Source organism: Dryas octopetala, chromosome 3 (assembly GCF_963921425.1).
Source record: "Dryas octopetala chromosome 3, drDryOcto1.1, whole genome shotgun sequence".
Taxonomy (NCBI): domain Eukaryota; kingdom Viridiplantae; phylum Streptophyta; class Magnoliopsida; order Rosales; family Rosaceae; genus Dryas; species Dryas octopetala.
In genome coordinates this window covers 11,249,899-11,267,481 of record NC_141368.1, presented here as the reverse complement: position 1 = coordinate 11,267,481, position 17,583 = coordinate 11,249,899, and the positions used below count along the sequence as shown (strand labels likewise).

Below are 17,583 nucleotides of genomic sequence, written 5' to 3'. Positions count from 1 at the left end.
ATTGAGCTTGTCCAGACCAAAAATAAATAAAAGATTGAGCTTGTTCAGACCAAAAAAAAAAGAGATTGATCTTGTCGTCAATATTATTAACTTAGTTTTTCAATCTTATCCATAATTCAGGTCTCTCCGGAGTGTAATTAGGATCACAAACTCTCTTTCTCTCTCTCTTCAACACAAACACAAATACAAACACAAACACACACACACTCACACTCACACTCACACTCTTTGATCTCTCTCACAAAAACAAAGGTTGTACGGACACTACTGAAAATAAGACTCTTGATGTACGGACATCCCTTGGTTGTTGGTGTTTTTGACTGGCGGCGCCACCACCACTAGACTATAGAGAGAGCCCTAGAAGGCTAGAAAAAGTCTCTCACCCCTCTAAGCACTCCCACCCTCTCTCTCTCATCCACAAAATTCAATCCAAACCAACACTTCAACTAAAAACTAGGACTGGCATCACCATAAACATTTATATACCTTTCACTACATACCCTCCACAACATTAATTATTAACCCCACTTCCTTCCCCTCCCTGGCCTCCTCTCTATTTTTAACCCACTTGATCATCACCCACTAATTCCTTTCCTTTCTTCCCCAGCCCTAGCTTAGCTATAGCCTCCTCTCTTTAATTTTTCTCTACCAATTTTTTCCTTTCTTTGTCTTTGTTAATTTTCTAAATTGGGTTCGGGTTTTTTTCTTCTGTTTTTATTTTTATTTTTTATGTTACTTGTTAACAATCAATAATGGCTTTGCTTGTGGAGCAGCAATCAAACTTCAAGCACTTCTGTAAAATTTGCAAGAAAGGTTTTGGGTGTGGAAGAGCGCTAGGAGGGCACATGAGGGCACATGGGATAGGGGATGAAGGTCACATTGATGACGACGACCCGCCCAGCGATTGGGAGGAGAAACTGGTCGGGGGCGGCAGCGGCGGAGGAAACGTGGCCCCTAGCAGCAACAAGTGCATGTACGCCCTAAGAACAAACCCTAACCGCCTAAAGAGCTGCCGGGTTTGTGAGAATTGCGGCAAAGAGTTCTTGTCTTGGAAATCCTTTCTTGAACATGGCAAATGTAGTAGCTCTGTGGATGCCGAGTCCCTCGTGTCGTGGCCGGGTTCTGACGGGGACGACAACCCCTGCGGCCGGAGAGGGTGCGGATGGTCAAAGAGGAAGAGATCCATGAGAGCCAAAGTGGGGAATTTCAATTCTCTTTGCCCATCAAGTGAGGAGGAGGACCTTGCCAATTGCTTGATGATGTTGTCCAATGCCGCGGTTGATCCCATGGAGGCCGAGCCGGAGGAGTCTTGTGCTTCGGCGAGCAAAGAAGAGGAAAGAAGAAACCCCTCCAATTTCATGACTCCTATTTCTCGTGGGGCGGCCACAGACGACAACATCAACAACAACAACAAGAACAAGGCCAAAGGGGTGGCCAAGGGTTTGTTTGAATGCAAAGCATGCAAGAAAGTGTTCAATTCCCACCAAGCCTTGGGTGGCCATAGGGCCAGCCACAAGAAGGTTAAAGGCTGCTTCGCCGCCCGGCTCGACCACCTTGACGATGGCATGGCCGATGACGACGTCATCACCCACGACGCATTCTTCCCCAGTAAACCCAACTCAACCCTACAATTCGACCACGGGTCCAATGCCCCGTCGTCGGCTTACACCTCGAAGAGAAAATCGAAGGTGCATGAGTGCTCCATATGCCACCGGATTTTCTCTTCGGGGCAGGCATTGGGCGGACACAAGAGATGTCATTGGATCACGTCCAATGCTGCCCCGGACACGTCGGCTTTGGCCAAGTTCCACCAATTCCAAGAAAGCATGGAGCAGCAAATGATCAACCAAAGGCCTAAATTCGACGCTTCTGATCCCCTCGACCTCAACCTTGATCTCAACCTTCCAGCTCCGGTGCCGGATGAGAACACCGCCGGAGGCAGAAGGGATCAATGTCCGAATAACCCTTCAAGCTTGGAGGTCTCTACAGATTTTTTCTTACAACCATGGATTGGGACCAAAGAGGAAGATAACCCCCACCACCACCAAAATGGCCATGACAACATGAACACCACCAACAACAACAATAATAGCAACAACAACAATAGCAACAATAACGTTTCAATGCAGAATGGAGTTGATGAAGCTGACAGTAAGGTGAAGTTAGCAAAGTTAAGTGAACTAAAGGATATGAACACCAGTGGGGGCTCCTCACCATGGTTGCAGGTGGGGATTGGTTCAACAACTGATGTTGGAGCTGACCCATAAAATTTCATGTCAAAGGAAAGTGAGATTTTCTCAGTTCTCTCTCTCTCTCTCTCTTTTGATTTCAAAATTTTTTGTTGTTGTACTATTAAATTATTAATTAAGAAACTGTAATTATAAACTGAACAAATCATATATATATATATATAATTTTTTAATGTACCTTCTTGTGGGTCAGTAGGAACCCCAATTATATAAGAACTAATCTCATTTCAGGCATATGCATGGAATTTATACTTCTAATAAAACTTTGTTTTTTATTTAATTTTATATAATAAAAGAACCCCTCTGTGAATATTAAGTTGGTGTTTTCTCCTGCCCAGTTGCTATAAATTAAAGTTAAAGTTAGTGTCAAAGGAAGAAGAAGACTGCAGGAACATGCCATGCACACTGGATTAGTGCCCTTTAGTAAAACGTTGACTGACAAAGGTTGTGCTGGGATTGCCACGTGTCTGGTAAAGAAGAGCTGCGTTCGCATGTTTCGCGAACTACCATGACTTATTATTAGTCTTAAGTTGGCCAAACGTTGACGTACAAAGACAAGGGAAGTTCAATAGGTTACGTGGGGCCACCATTTATAGAAAGGTTAGGTTGGCCTTATGTGTCAGAAAAAGAAAAAAAAAAAAAAATTGTTTTAAGAAAAATTATTGGGTGTAATCGATACACCGTCATATTATTAGATGATATATTTATATTAATAAAGTATAATATTAATAATATTCACATAAATTATGACAAATTAAATTAATTATATTACGTAACGTTATATTAATTATACAGAATAATTTCTCATATTTTAGATTCACAGTAATGTCAACTGTCAAGAATTGTTCGAGAGCTTTATTATTAGTTACAAAATTGGTCTACTTAAAATGAAGAGTCTATTGGGCATTTAGCATTTTCCTTTCCTTGTTGGTTATACGGGAGGAGGTGGAATTCAAACACGTTTTCAGCGAAGTCAACTTTGTGACTGATTTTGGACAGTACTCCTCAACTGAACCTCGATTTTAGGATCAAATTTTCCTAAAATATGTAAGTCTTACATGTTTTGTAAGTTGCAGTTGTATATATATAGGCTCTTTCTCTAGTAAAAGATACATATATCTCAATTGTTCTCATCTAATCTAAATATGTAATTAAACTAGTCTCAACTAATTAGGTCCTCGATCATTGAGTTAATTACTTAACTTTTTCAAAATATGACGTATGTGTAATAATAAAAGGTTTATTGATTTTAACTACTAAATTTAATAAATTTTTAATTTAGGTATCAAAATTAAATAACATTTTAGATTAGATACTAGCTGAAAAGTTAAACAAAAAATAAAATAAAAAGTATTAGAATTTACAAATATTATATTAATTTATACTATATTGTATTAAAAAATAAAAAAATCAATCTAGTCACAACTTAACTGTGACTGTTTTGGTATATTGAAAGAGACAACTCACACCACTATACTATGTATTATTTTGAGTAAAAGTATTGTTTTGACCTCTATTTATATTATATTATAGTATAATTTTTCTAAAAAAAATTTAATTAAGTCACAATTTAATTGTGATTGTCTCACAACTTAGATGTGACTGTCTTTCAGTCACAACTAAATTTGAAGTTGTAAGTTTCGTATAGTCACAACTAAATGTGATTGAGACTACATTAGCAAATTTTTAAAATAATATAAAAGCCTCAAGGGCAATTTTGTTAAAACCTTATAAATTTTAGGCTCAAGTACATTTATATCCACCAACTATAGGGTCAATTTCAAGTTGGTCCACGAACTATAAAATATTTCAAATTTCCCCATTAATTATAGGGTTTATTTCAAGTTGGTCCACGAACTATAAAACATTTCAAATTTCTCTATTAACTATAAGGTTCATTTTAAGTTGGTCCACGAACTAACAAAAAACATACAGAATGGAAGACAAAACCGGGTTGTCAAAAAAACCAAACCGAACAGGATTATTTATATATATATTTTTTATTTATTAAATAAAAGTTATATATTTTGAATAAAAAAAGGTATAAGGTGTTTTTGGAACATGCTGGGTTTGAACCATGACCTTGTGAGGAGAGTAAAAATGTAAATTCCCACTACACCATTTAATCACTTATAATATTTAAGTACATGCAATAAATTTATAGGCATACTGATATTTGAAATATAATAATTTATAAAATTATAATTGATATTCTACACCATAATCCTATACACTAAACTATAAAGTCTGAAACTTTAAACCTTACAATTAACCCTATACTCTAATAATTTTACTATATAAATTATAAATTATAGTTTTGGACTTTTAGTAATATGTTTACAATATAGAAACTATAAATTATATAAAATATAAACTAGTAAAATTTTTAGACTTTTTGCAATGATAATATTTAAATAGAGACCTAAAATAATATATTTTTTTAAAAAAGGAATGATATATAAAATATATTTAATTTTATAAATTATTATATTTCAAGTATCAGTATGCCTATAAATATATTACATGTACTTGAATTTTATAAGTAGTTAAGTGGTGTAGTGAGAATTCATACTTTGACTCTCTTCACAAAGTCATGGGTTTGAACCCCAACATGTGCAAAAAACACCTTACATCTTTTTTAATAAATATATATAAATAATCCGGTTTGGTTCGATTTTTTTGTCAACTCAATTTTGTCTACCATTCATTCTGTATGTTTTTTGTTAGTTCGTGGACCAACTTGAAATAAACCATATAGTTAATGGAAAAATTTGAAATGTTTTATAGTTCATGGACCAACTTAAAATGAACCTTATAATTAATGGAAAATTTTGAAATGTTTTATAGTTCGTGGACCAACTTAAAATGAACGCTATATATAGTTGGTGGATGTAAATGTACTTGAGCCTAAATTTTAACTAACATTCATCATATGTGAGCCAAAGGACAAAAATGTCAAATGTAAAAGACTCAAATCAAAGGGGCCAACATGTTTGTGACATAATCTAAAAAACTATATTTAAATTTGATAGTTCATTTGAAATATTATATAGTTTTCATACTATACCAAAAAATTATTAGAATTTAATTGGTATTTAATCCTAATTTTCTATATAATAAAACACTTAATGTTATGTTTTGTGCTATCATTATATATATATATATATATATATATATATATATTAGAAGTATCATACACATGTGATGTATGTGCATAATGAAAGTTACAATAGAAAGTGAAGTTCATAAGTGCGATAATAACCTTATTTTCTAATTGCGACAGTTAAGGCAGACAGTCAAGAAAGAAATTAAGATTAATGTTGCTCAAAGATGCCAATCTAAATAGTGAAAAGGTTTTATTGTAAAACTTTTCGAGGTAAGTAAAGCGTGATATATTATTAAATTTGTTTAATGCATGTAAAAGGGCATGCCCTAAACTATGTTAAAGCATGCCCTTTTACGTTAAACTATTATTAAACTAAACTATGTTAAAGCATGCCCCTGTAGAAGGATATTTTATAGAGTTTTCTTAAACCCTAAACTATGTTTTAAAATTAGCTAAAACTTGCAAATTTTTAGATTCGAATCCTCGAGTTTGTAGCCTCAATTTTTAGACCCTAAAATCACCAATTCGTTCATGTTCATGGAAATGTACAAAAATTGGCATGCCGTTTGAAGCGTAAGGGGCTCTCTGTTTGCTTAAAACTAAGTTACTTGACTCGCACACACCAAAAAGTTAGCTTTATTTGTTTGCTTACTTATCCCCCAAAACAGATAAAGTTGGCTCCATTTGTGCTTACCCCAGTTGCTCTTTAACAAGGCCTAGCTAACAACCACTCGATCTCTACTACCACCGACGATATACTCGACATGCTTGGTAAGAAAACCATCATTTTTAAAACCAACCAACCAACCACTCTATGACCTTATACAAGAGATAACATGGCAAATCCGTTGTTTTGCTTTAATTTATAGGCTTAATTAATCATTTTGAGAGAGAGAGAGAGAGAAATCATGCATTAATCTTGTTGCCTCTGGTGCATATTTAAGGGCAGGCATATATTGGGGCAACAAAGAAATCAAAAGGTCTAATCTAAGAGTAGAATCTTCTTTCATACAAACTGCCTGCCATTAAGAAGTCTGACTTTTTAAGGGTGTCCACTTCGCCTATAAAGCAAACACGCTGCATTTCAACCAAATATAAAAAGCAAACACGCGCGTACCATTGGGCTTAATTTATTATCAAGAAATAAAATGATTTGTTTTACATTTTCATACATACATGATACATGCATACTACATTATCTAGCTATCAAATCTTTAACAAAGATAAACTCACTTATTTAGATGGTCTCACCTACGTGGTACCTCTTACATTTGCCTTCCACTTATTACAACCATGCATGGCTATATATGGAGCTCAAAAGTGGCTAAAACAAGACTAGGCTTAGGGACTGGACAGGAAACATCATACTCGATCATGAAGAATTGAAGAGCTATGTTAGAGTCGTTCCAATCAAGTAGCTATTTGAATTGTTTAGTGATATATCTCTTCAATTACTTTATTAGAAGATATTCGAATTTTGAATCACGTACTCTGAATGTGAATTCAGCCCCTTCTTCCAAATAAGAAAAAAAACTTGAGATTCTATTTTAGGTGGGGGATGGACATGGAGACCCTAATCCCATATCATCTACTTGTTTTTCCTAAACTTTTTTTTGGTTGACTTTTAATCTTAATCATCATTGAGAATAGAGATTAAAAGGTCAAATAAATTCATAATAGGTGTGAATGAAGTTACATAAATCCTTAAATTACTTTATAGTTAAAATTGAGATGAGCAGAAACAAAACAAGTAGAGCATGTGAGAGTAGGATTGCAAATTATGAGGCTGACACGTGGCATTGAAACTTCGCTAGTGCTAATAAGTATTTGTATAATCTCATATTGCAATTAATTCATGATGAGCTAGCTTTTATCAAGGCCTTTGGGAGTTGCATGTGATAAACAATTTATGCATATATAGCCCCGCGGCCCAGCTTCCAACATCTCAATCGTCAGACAAACACAAGCATGAAACATGTCAATATATTGCTTATGAACAAGACGTGGACATCAGTGAGCTCAGTCATATATTCAGTTTATCTCTGACGGGTGCATATATGTATGTTATATTTGTATTATAAAAGTTGTTATATATGTATGATGTATCAGCACAACTCTATCATTTAAACTATTCGATTATTAGTAGCTATATGGGTATATGTTATACACTAATTTTCAAGCAGTTGAGAAACTTGCACCATTCTGTGCTGTGCATCGCAGTTTAGGCCCAGGCTTGTTTCTGAGTTTGTTTGGGCTTTGGCCCCATAACACCAAACATTAAAATAAAATTTTTTTTTTTCCACATTTAGATAGTTGGATAATCCTGTATGTACCTACAAAATGCCAACCATTTCTGGTTAATATTTTTAAAAAAAGGTTTCTCATTATGTCCTGAAATAGATAATAAAAAAAAAAACAAGAAAAAAATGAAAAATCATAAAACTCAAAAAAACCAGGCAACACCCACCACCCACCACCCCCTTTATTTCCTGTGACCATACCCACACCGGCGATACCGGCTAGCGTGGGTATTGACTCTCCTCTTCCGCGCCGGCTTGCCACTGAAAATGACACCAATTAACCTCCAGATTGAGGCTAGCGTGGTCGCTGGCATGATTCTCGGTGGCATTTGTGAGGAAGAGAGAGAGAGAGAGAGAGAGAGAGAGAAATTAGATTTTAAATTGAATTCAAGGACCAAATACAAAGTTTAGGAAAAAAAATTTATGACTTCACATAATAGTTGACGTAGGTGCCACATTTGCACCATTTATAAAGAATGGGTGGAAGTTGGTCAGACTTTTTTTTATAGGTGGTATTTGTGTACATAGTGCATAGTCTAGGTGGTATATATGCAAAAAAGTCGATAATGAAAAATCATAAAACTCAAAACAACCAGGCAACACCCTTTTCCTGTTTATTTTTGGCCACCATATCCATGCCAACGATATTAGCCAACCATCGACTCTCCCCTTCCCCCTTTCCCTTCTCTCTTTTCTCTTTCCCTATTTCTCTTTTTCCCTCACTTTGTCTTTTTCTTCCTTACATATGTCACCGAGAATGACATCGGCGATCACACCGGCCTCCAGATTGAGGCTGGTGACCTCTGATTTGATGGTCGCCGTCATTTGTGAGGGAGAAAATGAGAGAGGGGAAAAAGAAAGAGGAAGAGAGAACGAGAGGGAGAAAGAAAAAAGAGAAAGAGAAAAAGAAAGAAGGATGGTAGGTTGGTGCGGAAAAGGTGAGTGGCGTCGGTGGGACGGGATGCTGAAAATGGGAAGGGGTTTGGTTGCGGGCCTTACGGCAATTGGGTTGGGTGAGGTTGCTTAAATTTGTAATATATTTTTTTTAATTTTTAGTTTTATTTAAGGGTGAAGTAGGCATTTTTCTAAATAAAATTTGTTGGAGTGTATAGTAAGCAAATTGTAGCGTAGGTATGAAATTTCCCTAATCAAAGCGGTTAATTTTAGAGTGTGTTAAGGGACTCAAACTTATATCCCAAATTTGGATAGCAAATGATTCATTTATTTATACATAGCTCATTCTAAGGCTTATTAATTTTACAACAAGTATAACACTGACATGTATAAAGCAAAAAATAAAAAAACATTGACAAGTGTACAAATTTGAGATTCCTAACATTATTAATAAAAAAAATATGTATAATAAAGAATAACTTCTTATTATCACTTTTATTACTATGTTTTAGCTAAAAAGTATGAGTCATTTTAAACTTCATAAGGAGAAATTTTCTATGTGATGGTCATATGTGAATTTTCTTTCACAAGTCGCAACATACAAGTAAGTCCTATCATAAAAAGGTAGACCCCACATACATACTATGAGAGGTACTCACGTATGACCGTCCCATAGAAGTAAAGCCTCATACTTCTAGTATGTATACTAGGGTTGGGTCGGGTTGACCGAAAAACCGAGGCCGAGCCCGAAACCGGCTCAACCGATATCGAAAAAAACTGTACCGAAATAAAACCGTACCGGAAGTTTGGTTTGACTACCGAACCAGGAGGTTCGGACTCGGTCCCGATTCCCATATCCTTAAAACGTCGGTAAACCGAATCGAACCGAATATACTTAACAAATCATTTACATAATTCATTTTTATACATTTCTAATAAATAATTTATAATTTTATATAATACATTTCTATAATTTATATAAAACATATATAAATTTATAAACCCCTAAAATTTTAATTTATATGTTTTTTAATATATATATAAACTAATTAAAAATACCCTACACCATAATATTAATATATTATACTAAATTAGTGAATGGAGTCAAGGCCCAAAAATGGCCCAAAATGTGGCCCAAAACATGGCCCAACATGTGTTCGGTCTAGGCCCATGACCGAGCCGAGCCGACCGGATTCTTCGGTTGATCGGACATCGGTTTACCGGCTTGCCGGTCTTGGTCTCGGTTGCCATGCAGGCTTATTGAAGGGGTTCAGTTCAGTCTTCGGTTTAGGGGTTTCGGTTCTGTTACCGATCCGAACCCACCCCTAATGTATACTGTTCTTTATTTGAGACGAAAACAAATGTGACCTAGTAATCCTCATGTGTATGTTGCAGTAAAAAATGGGGACCAATATGTATATTGTTCTTTAGAGAAAATTACAAATTTAGTCAACTTATTTTATAGTTAGTTTAATTTTGGTCAACAATTTTTTTTAAGTTCAATTTTGATCCACTATCTTTTTTAAATTATGATTCTAAATTCTTTTGGTTGTAGTTTCTTCAATTATAATTGAAATATAAGTTATATTTCATCATTTCTTAGTTATAGGAATCAATTTGGAGTATTATAATCAAAGAGTATTGAAGTTTGGTGAACTTTGAAAAATTTGAAAAAACATTTAGAAAAAAATTTGTAGTTTTGGGTACCCTACTTTGGGTCTAATTATCTTGAATTTTAGAACTCTGATTTGAATGATCTTTAAATGGTTGTAAAAATGAGATGCATAACTTTAAAACGAGTATATGTTTGTTGAATTTGGCTGAGATTTGATAGTGTAAAAGGCATGACAAATTTGAGAAAAATAATTCTGGACCTTTATTAAATAAGTGGAATAATTAGTGAATCAAAACAAAACTTAAAAAAAATAAATGGATTAAATATGCAATTTCCTCTTGTTCTTTATTTGAGACAAAAAGGAATCTCTCCAAATCAAGGATTACAATGCTATTTATGGCTAGTTTAAAAGGTCATAAATCATTTTCCAAACTCAAAATAACTGTTTTTCTCTTGAAACATAAATAAATCTCTCGAAATTAAGGATTACAAAGCTATTTATGGCTAGTAATCCTCACTTACATGGAAAACCAATCCTTCAATTAATAACTCTCATTTGTAGGACTCCCACGACTCCTACAATATATCATATTTGTCACATGTAAAATTCACAAAATTATTTGCTTCAAACTATTAATTCATATTTTTTCTACGGAGGTGAAATATGTGCGGAACTCATTTATGTAAATAAATTTCATTTTTGTGAGAGATACCGGATACGATTAATAATATAATCAGTTGATAAGGCACATATAGCATTACTCGCTACAAAATAAATTGTTAGACAAAATGCAAGGCTTGGTGCATTGTGCATATTTTGTATAGTGCTTTCTTTTCTTTTCTTTTATGGGGGCATCATTTCCATACTCAACAATTAATGTGTCTAAAGTGTAATTAAATGTCCACATGGACCGGGCTTTGTTAGAATCAAAATGTGTGGAGCACATAGGAGTGGGACTGGGTCTACAAAACAAAGCCCCTAACAAAACGGCATTTACTCACTCCCCATACAAAACTGCTCCTCAAAGGGAAGTTAGTTTCCTACTCATCTTCATTCCCATCACACATTTCAACCAAAGATCCAAATTTAAAGGAAAACTATTACCAATTAACACCCACAAAGACCCAACAAAAAATTAAGCTTCAAATTGCTTTCATTTATTTATTTTCATTAATTTGAGAAAAAAAAGTAAAGGACCAGCCGGCATGCTAAAGCTACCCACATTGGCAGTTGGCCCTTATATCACCGGCATAAATAAAAGGCTACACAGAATCTTAAAATAAAATAAATCTTAATTCAGTTTTCACTGAGGTGATAATGATGTGACACGTGGATGCTGAGCGTTTGTTATTAACTGTTTGTAGGTCCCTCTTGGGTGATGTTAGACAAGTGGGGTCGTTTTTCTTCGGAGGACACCATGGTTTTCTATTCAGCCTCGTCGTTACAACAAACCCAGCAGTTTCCTTGACTTGGACAAGGAAGCCACCGGTTTATTCTGGTACCTCACACCTTCATTTCCCAAAATACCCCCCGCGAAGAAAGAGAAAATCAAGCTTTCAATTTTCAAAGCATTGGTGGGGGAGGGCATTTTGGGAAAGAGGAAAAGAAGTGATGAAAATAAAGGAGAGAGAAGGTGGGGAAGGAATAAATACAGAAACGGGCAAGCTTCGCATGTTACATGTTGCTCCTTCAAGTTTCAACTTTCATGCATTGATGCATATGCTTTTAATTAATTAAATTTTAATTTATTGTATTTTTCCGTTTTTACAAGGGCAAATCAGAAATTGAAGATTAAAAAAAAAAAACCATTTCGAATTTTCAATTTTTTTTCTATTTTAACCCAAAATTTTTTGTACCTTTGTATATATCTCTCTCTTGGTGGAGGAACGCTTGTCACCTACTCTTTTTTAGCTTCCACTATCTCTCAAAGAAAGAGAGAAGAGCTTGTGAGCTCTTCAAGAGGCCAAAAGCTCTGTTTTTGCTCTGTTTCTGTTCTGTTCTGTTTTGATTGATTCACTGATTGATTGGGTTTTTGAGTTTTGTTGTGTTCTAATGGAGAGGCACAAGTGTAAGCTTTGCATGAGGAGCTTCTCTAATGGCAGAGCCTTGGGGGGTCACATGAGGTCTCATATGATGAACCTCCCAATTCCTCCAAAACCAGAAGAAGATGAGGACGAAGAAGAACAAGAACAAGAAGAAGCTCCACTACCACATAATCAACTCATTGATGAGACAGAGTCAGCTTCAGCTTCTTCTTCTTCTGAAGATGAAGAAGAAGAAGAAGAACAAGGACATGAAGGAGAGGAAGATGAAGATGAAGATGATGAAGAGGGTATGTATTATGGGCTTAGAGAGAATCCAAAGAGAAGCATTCGGTTAGTAGATCCTGAATTCTCTTTTGCAGTGATCGATGCTGGGTCTGTTGTTCTTCAAGACAGAGAAAGTGAGACCGAGTCATCCAAGAACCCAACTCGGAGACGATCCAAGAGGACTCGGAAATCGGCCTTACTGGACCTCCATCATCACCATAATCAATATCACCACCATCATCAAAAGCTTCAACAACATCAACAACAAGAGGCTTACAAAAAAATTAAGCTTAAAAACAAGCTCATCATGAATAGCAAGACCGATTCCTGGGGGGTCGTCGAGCCCGAACCGGTCAGCTCGGTCTCCGATGCCACCACAGAAGAAGATGTGGCCTTTTGCCTCATGATGCTCTCTAGGGACAAATGGAAAAAACAAGAACAACACCAACATCGACAACAAGAGCAAGAACAAGATCAAGACGACATTGAAGAGGACAGTGATGCATCCGAGGAACAGCTGATCAAGTTTCCGAGGCCAAGAAGCTCAAGAGGGAAGTACAAGTGCGAGACTTGCAACAAAGTGTTCAAATCGTATCAAGCTTTGGGAGGGCACAGAGCCAGCCACAAGAAGATTAAAGCTAATTCAAACAATAATCCCAATCGTGTAATCTACGAGCCTCAACAATTAGACCAAGAGAATGTGAATGCAGCAGCAGGCAATTCGTTGTCCATGGCCGAAAGGAAAACGCACGAATGCCCGGTCTGTTTCAGAGTTTTCTCATCTGGGCAAGCACTTGGTGGCCACAAGAGATCCCATGTCACTGGTTCAGCCGCCATTGCTGCTGTTACTACTACTCCTGCTGTGAAACGCTTGGCCAAGCTTGGTGACAATTTGATAGATCTTAATCTCCCAGCTCCTGTTGATGATGATGAAATCAGTCAAATCGAGCTCTCTGCGGTTTCTGATGCAGAATTTGTGAACCCCATTAGGCGATGAATTCAATTCCATTAAGAAATTTTCTTCTTTACACATATGACACAGCTTTGAAATGATCAAAAGGTAACATTTTTTTTTGGGTCAATTTTGGATCTCTCTCTCTCTGTGTTATTGATCTTCAGCCAAAAATTTGTTATGCCAAGTGGGTTTTATATGGTTTTGCTATATTCATCATAAACATTGTTCCTTCATGTTCTAACTGTAATTCATTTATCTTTACACTTTGGTTTTTGCTTCTGTAACAACTAATTCACAACATCCAACAATTCAGGAACTTCAAATATTTACTTAATTTTCTGGGTTTTGTTCTTCTTTTTTTTTTTTCAATTAAAGAAGTAGCATTCATTTGGGTTATGTGCTTGTTCTGTTTCCAAGCAATTCAAGCTAACTGTTCTTTCCATTCTTTTATAATTTATTTTATTTTATTGGGGTTTGTTTGTTCATTGAGAAAATGTCACTCTCAAAGAGGTTGAGCAACCCATGTATGTTTATCATTTAAAAAAGCAACTCAACTCCCACACCTCTCTCACTACTGACATTCTACAGTTCATGAGGAGGAAGCTAATTCAGTAATTCTCTCCTATCTGCCACTGTACAACTCTGTCTCTGTCTGTCTGATACTGTTTTTACAAGCTTTACTTGCATTGCAGATCTGCATAATCAGTAGAGATTTGATAGAGAGAGAGACCATTTAATGACCATTATAGCCTTGAAGGTGAATCTGATTTTCCATTAAATTTTGTTTTCCATAAGTGGAAAATTCATAAGAGGTTGATTGTGAGAAAAGGCAAAATACCAAAACCCTTGTTTTACTGAGAATATTATTCTTGTTTGGTTTGGCGTGGCCCAAAATATCTGCTCTGAAATTTTTGGAAACTTTAGTCATATTCATTTAATTTGTAATTAATGACACAAATGGCAGTTTTCAACTTTTCACCATTGCTTTATTTCTTAATATATAGCTTTAGTCACAAATAGCTTGAGTCACTTAATTGACTTTTTAAGGATGTTAGTCTAGGACCAAGATCAGTATATTTTTCTTTTGATTTTTTATAGGAGCAACAAAAAATCTGGAATTTCCTCTGTTGTAAAGAGAACAGATTTGGCAGAATTGAGTATATTATACTAACAAAAAGGAAAATAGGAAAATAGGAAAAAAGGAAAGGGTGCTTATTTGGCAAACAACCATCAAAAATAGCTAAATGATGGCTTTCTGTTTTTGGCTGGGAAAAACTGATAATTTGGTAAATCACCAACAAGATTTATTCCATCATGTATAATGTCAACATTAATTATTAATTTATTTTTGGTGGTATGAACACTGTCACATAATTAGGATCTAAAATTTTGAGATTTAATTTGGTGCATATAGTATTATTCAAAAACAAAAAGTAAAAGGTTTAAGCATGTGGGACAGTAACATGTGGGAATGAGATTTTTGTGTATTTGGGCCAAAAAGGGAACAAGCAAGTGTTTTGTTCATGAAGTTAAAGTGGCTTAAAATATTGTAGATTTGGCCAAAACAAGAGACATTCACCATGCATAAAATCATTAATTATAATGACCTAATTGTTTTAGGATTATAATGATTGTTAATTATAATGATTGTTGATTTTTATGTGCTTATTTTTCTTCTACTTTTAATTTTATCCCTATATTACAAATTGAATAGTACACTATAGTGTATCTTTGATTTTCTTGTTAAATCCTAAACTATGAAAAACAACTCTCAAATTTATAATTCTCAATTAGGATTAAAAGTTAAGAAAAGATAAGTACATACAAACAAATAGAGAACCCAATCACTGAGTAATTCAGTGAATTGTACATGGATCATGGCTTGCATGCACAAGAAAGATTCTGAGCCTCTTGTAATCTTTCCTAGTTCTAGCCTTCTAGGCAAAGTCAACTTGCACCCATCTATTCCAAGTGGGAGTTTAAAATTACTTATTTTAGGAATACCTGTGGTGGAAAATAAGTGGTTAGTTGAAAGAGTGAAGATAACTTAGATAAAGGGTAAAAATAGAAAATGGATTAGAAATTAAACAGGAAAAGTGGAACAGTGTGTATGACCAACTTTGAACAAAAAGTTTTGTGGGTAAAAGAAATATTTTTTTATTAGAATGAGGATGGATTTTAACTTACATTTCCAACATTGTGAAGTAAAATGTAAAATAGTCCTAAACCAATATAAAGCAACAATTTTTGTTTCAGTAACATTTTTTTTCTCTTTTCTAATTCGAAAGTCTAGTATGTGGTGGGTTGTTGCCTCACTTTACTGTTCTTCCCAGCTGGGTCATTTAAATAAGAGAGGTCTTAGCTACATGCATTTAATTTCGTTATAGTAATTTTTCTTAGTAATTGTTAGGATTTCCCTCTTAATTTATTGAATGTAATTAACACATGGAAAATGTGTTCATTTAAGAGGGGTTGAACCTGACCATAAAATGAAGAGTCTTGCTATCTTTAAGAGGTCTATTTAGTTTTTTTTTTTGGCCATGAAGAGGTCTATTTAGTTAGTTCATGTATTTCATGGTACAATTAATCTCTATGTTATTTTATGGCATTAAATGCACAATTCCTTAAACGCCTCCGTGAGAAGCTGTAAAAGAGGAGTGATAGTTTTACAAAGTGCAAGAGTTAAAAGTGCACTTCACGAAAATTTAAGAGATGGTCTACAAAGAGTTCAAGTTAGGAATTAATTGCTCTTAAGCGGAAATTACTTGTACCTTTATTTTTCTCTAGTGAATGTTGGGTACCCTTATTGTAAAATTTACTAATTATGAGTTTATTATTTTTTTTAGGTTTGAACCCAATAGTTAACATATTATATAAAAACATAAAAACAGTTTTCTTGCTTTCTTAAGCAATAATCACAACCTTGAAAATCAACAAAAGCTAATTTAAGTGTCAACTAACGATATCAAATCTTTACATGTAAAATGGTATCAACATAGACTATAAAGTAAAAATTAGCAACAAATATTATATTCTACTCTCAATTTAATCAATTCCAGCCGTGAACTCCCAATGCATTATGTCAAACTTATCATACTACTATTCTCTGTATAAAGCCAAATATATTCCTGCATCCATCATCCCAATCTAAAGAGAAAAAAGAAAATAGAAAATAGAAAAGTGCATATTGTAGTGTGAGTACGTAATAAAACCAACACCAAAGATATATGTGCAAGTGGTAGAATCTACTTCACATTTCTTTTCTTCCTTCTCACCCTTAATCTTTCTTTTTCCATTTTGCAATTAAGTCAATATATTATGAGTTTCCAATTGAGTACCCTTAACTCCTTTGACATTTAAAAATGGAAAGTGTTCTATTCAAGAGAAAAACTTTCATTGGGTGTTCAAAATATCATTAACAAGTGTGTCTCTATTCATTAGAGTACGTAATATTTTTTTATCAAACTGTAAATTTAAATTATAAACATTAAAAATCAATCTAATCAACAAAAAATAAAACATTTTGGAGGTGACTAGTGATTACCATTCCATTTATTAGGTTGTTTATTTTGAATGGTTACCTAATCAGTAATCACCAATTAATTAAGTACATTGCATAGGATAATAGCAATGTCAGGACAGCTTGGGATGGTTGGCTGGCTGGCCTTTATAGTTGAGAATTTGAGAGGGCCATATAAGTCGGTGGGTCGGTTCATGTTCCATCCAAAAGATTAAAAAAGAGAGGGACAAGAATTAAAAAGGACAAGGTAAAGCCCTAAAGCTAGGGTAAGGTTTTGTGAGAGTGAGTGCCACTGCCACTTCATATTCTCACAACCCAAGTGGTCGGGATTGTAGTTGAAGTTTGAATGAAGAAATAGAAGCAAACAAAATTAACCACCCTTAATTAGCCGGCTAGCTTATGACTTATAAAGGCCCTAGAAACAAAGAATGAGTCAACAATGTGATCCTTTGTCCACTCATTTTCTCCCCAAAGTTTTAACTTTTAAACACACCAGCATCCTCATCATCATTAACAACATTGAAAAGAAGTACCTCTCTCTACAACTTCTTAGTCTTGAGTAATCTAGAGTAATTCACAAAATGATCATCATATCAATTTGGTGGTAATTAACTACCAACTACCAAATTAATGT

At 34.7% G+C, this 17,583-nt stretch overlaps 2 protein-coding genes across 2 annotated transcripts; both read left to right on the top strand.

Annotated features, from left to right (window-relative positions):
- Positions 1 to 752: 752 nt before the first annotated feature.
- On the top strand, positions 753 to 2,267 carry LOC147290861 (C2H2-type zinc finger family protein). Its single transcript, XM_086235698.1, has one exon. The coding sequence runs from the start codon at positions 753 to 755 to the stop codon at positions 2,265 to 2,267; it is 1,515 nt and encodes a 504-aa protein (XP_086091824.1).
- Positions 2,268 to 12,066: 9,799 nt separating this feature from the next.
- Positions 12,067 to 13,768, top strand: LOC147290860 (zinc finger protein ZAT4-like). The gene has a single exon (XM_086235699.1). It carries the CDS (start codon positions 12,218 to 12,220, stop codon positions 13,469 to 13,471), a length of 1,254 nt encoding a protein of 417 aa, XP_086091825.1. The 5' UTR covers positions 12,067 to 12,217; the 3' UTR covers positions 13,472 to 13,768.
- The last annotated feature ends 3,815 nt before the right edge of the window (positions 13,769 to 17,583 follow it).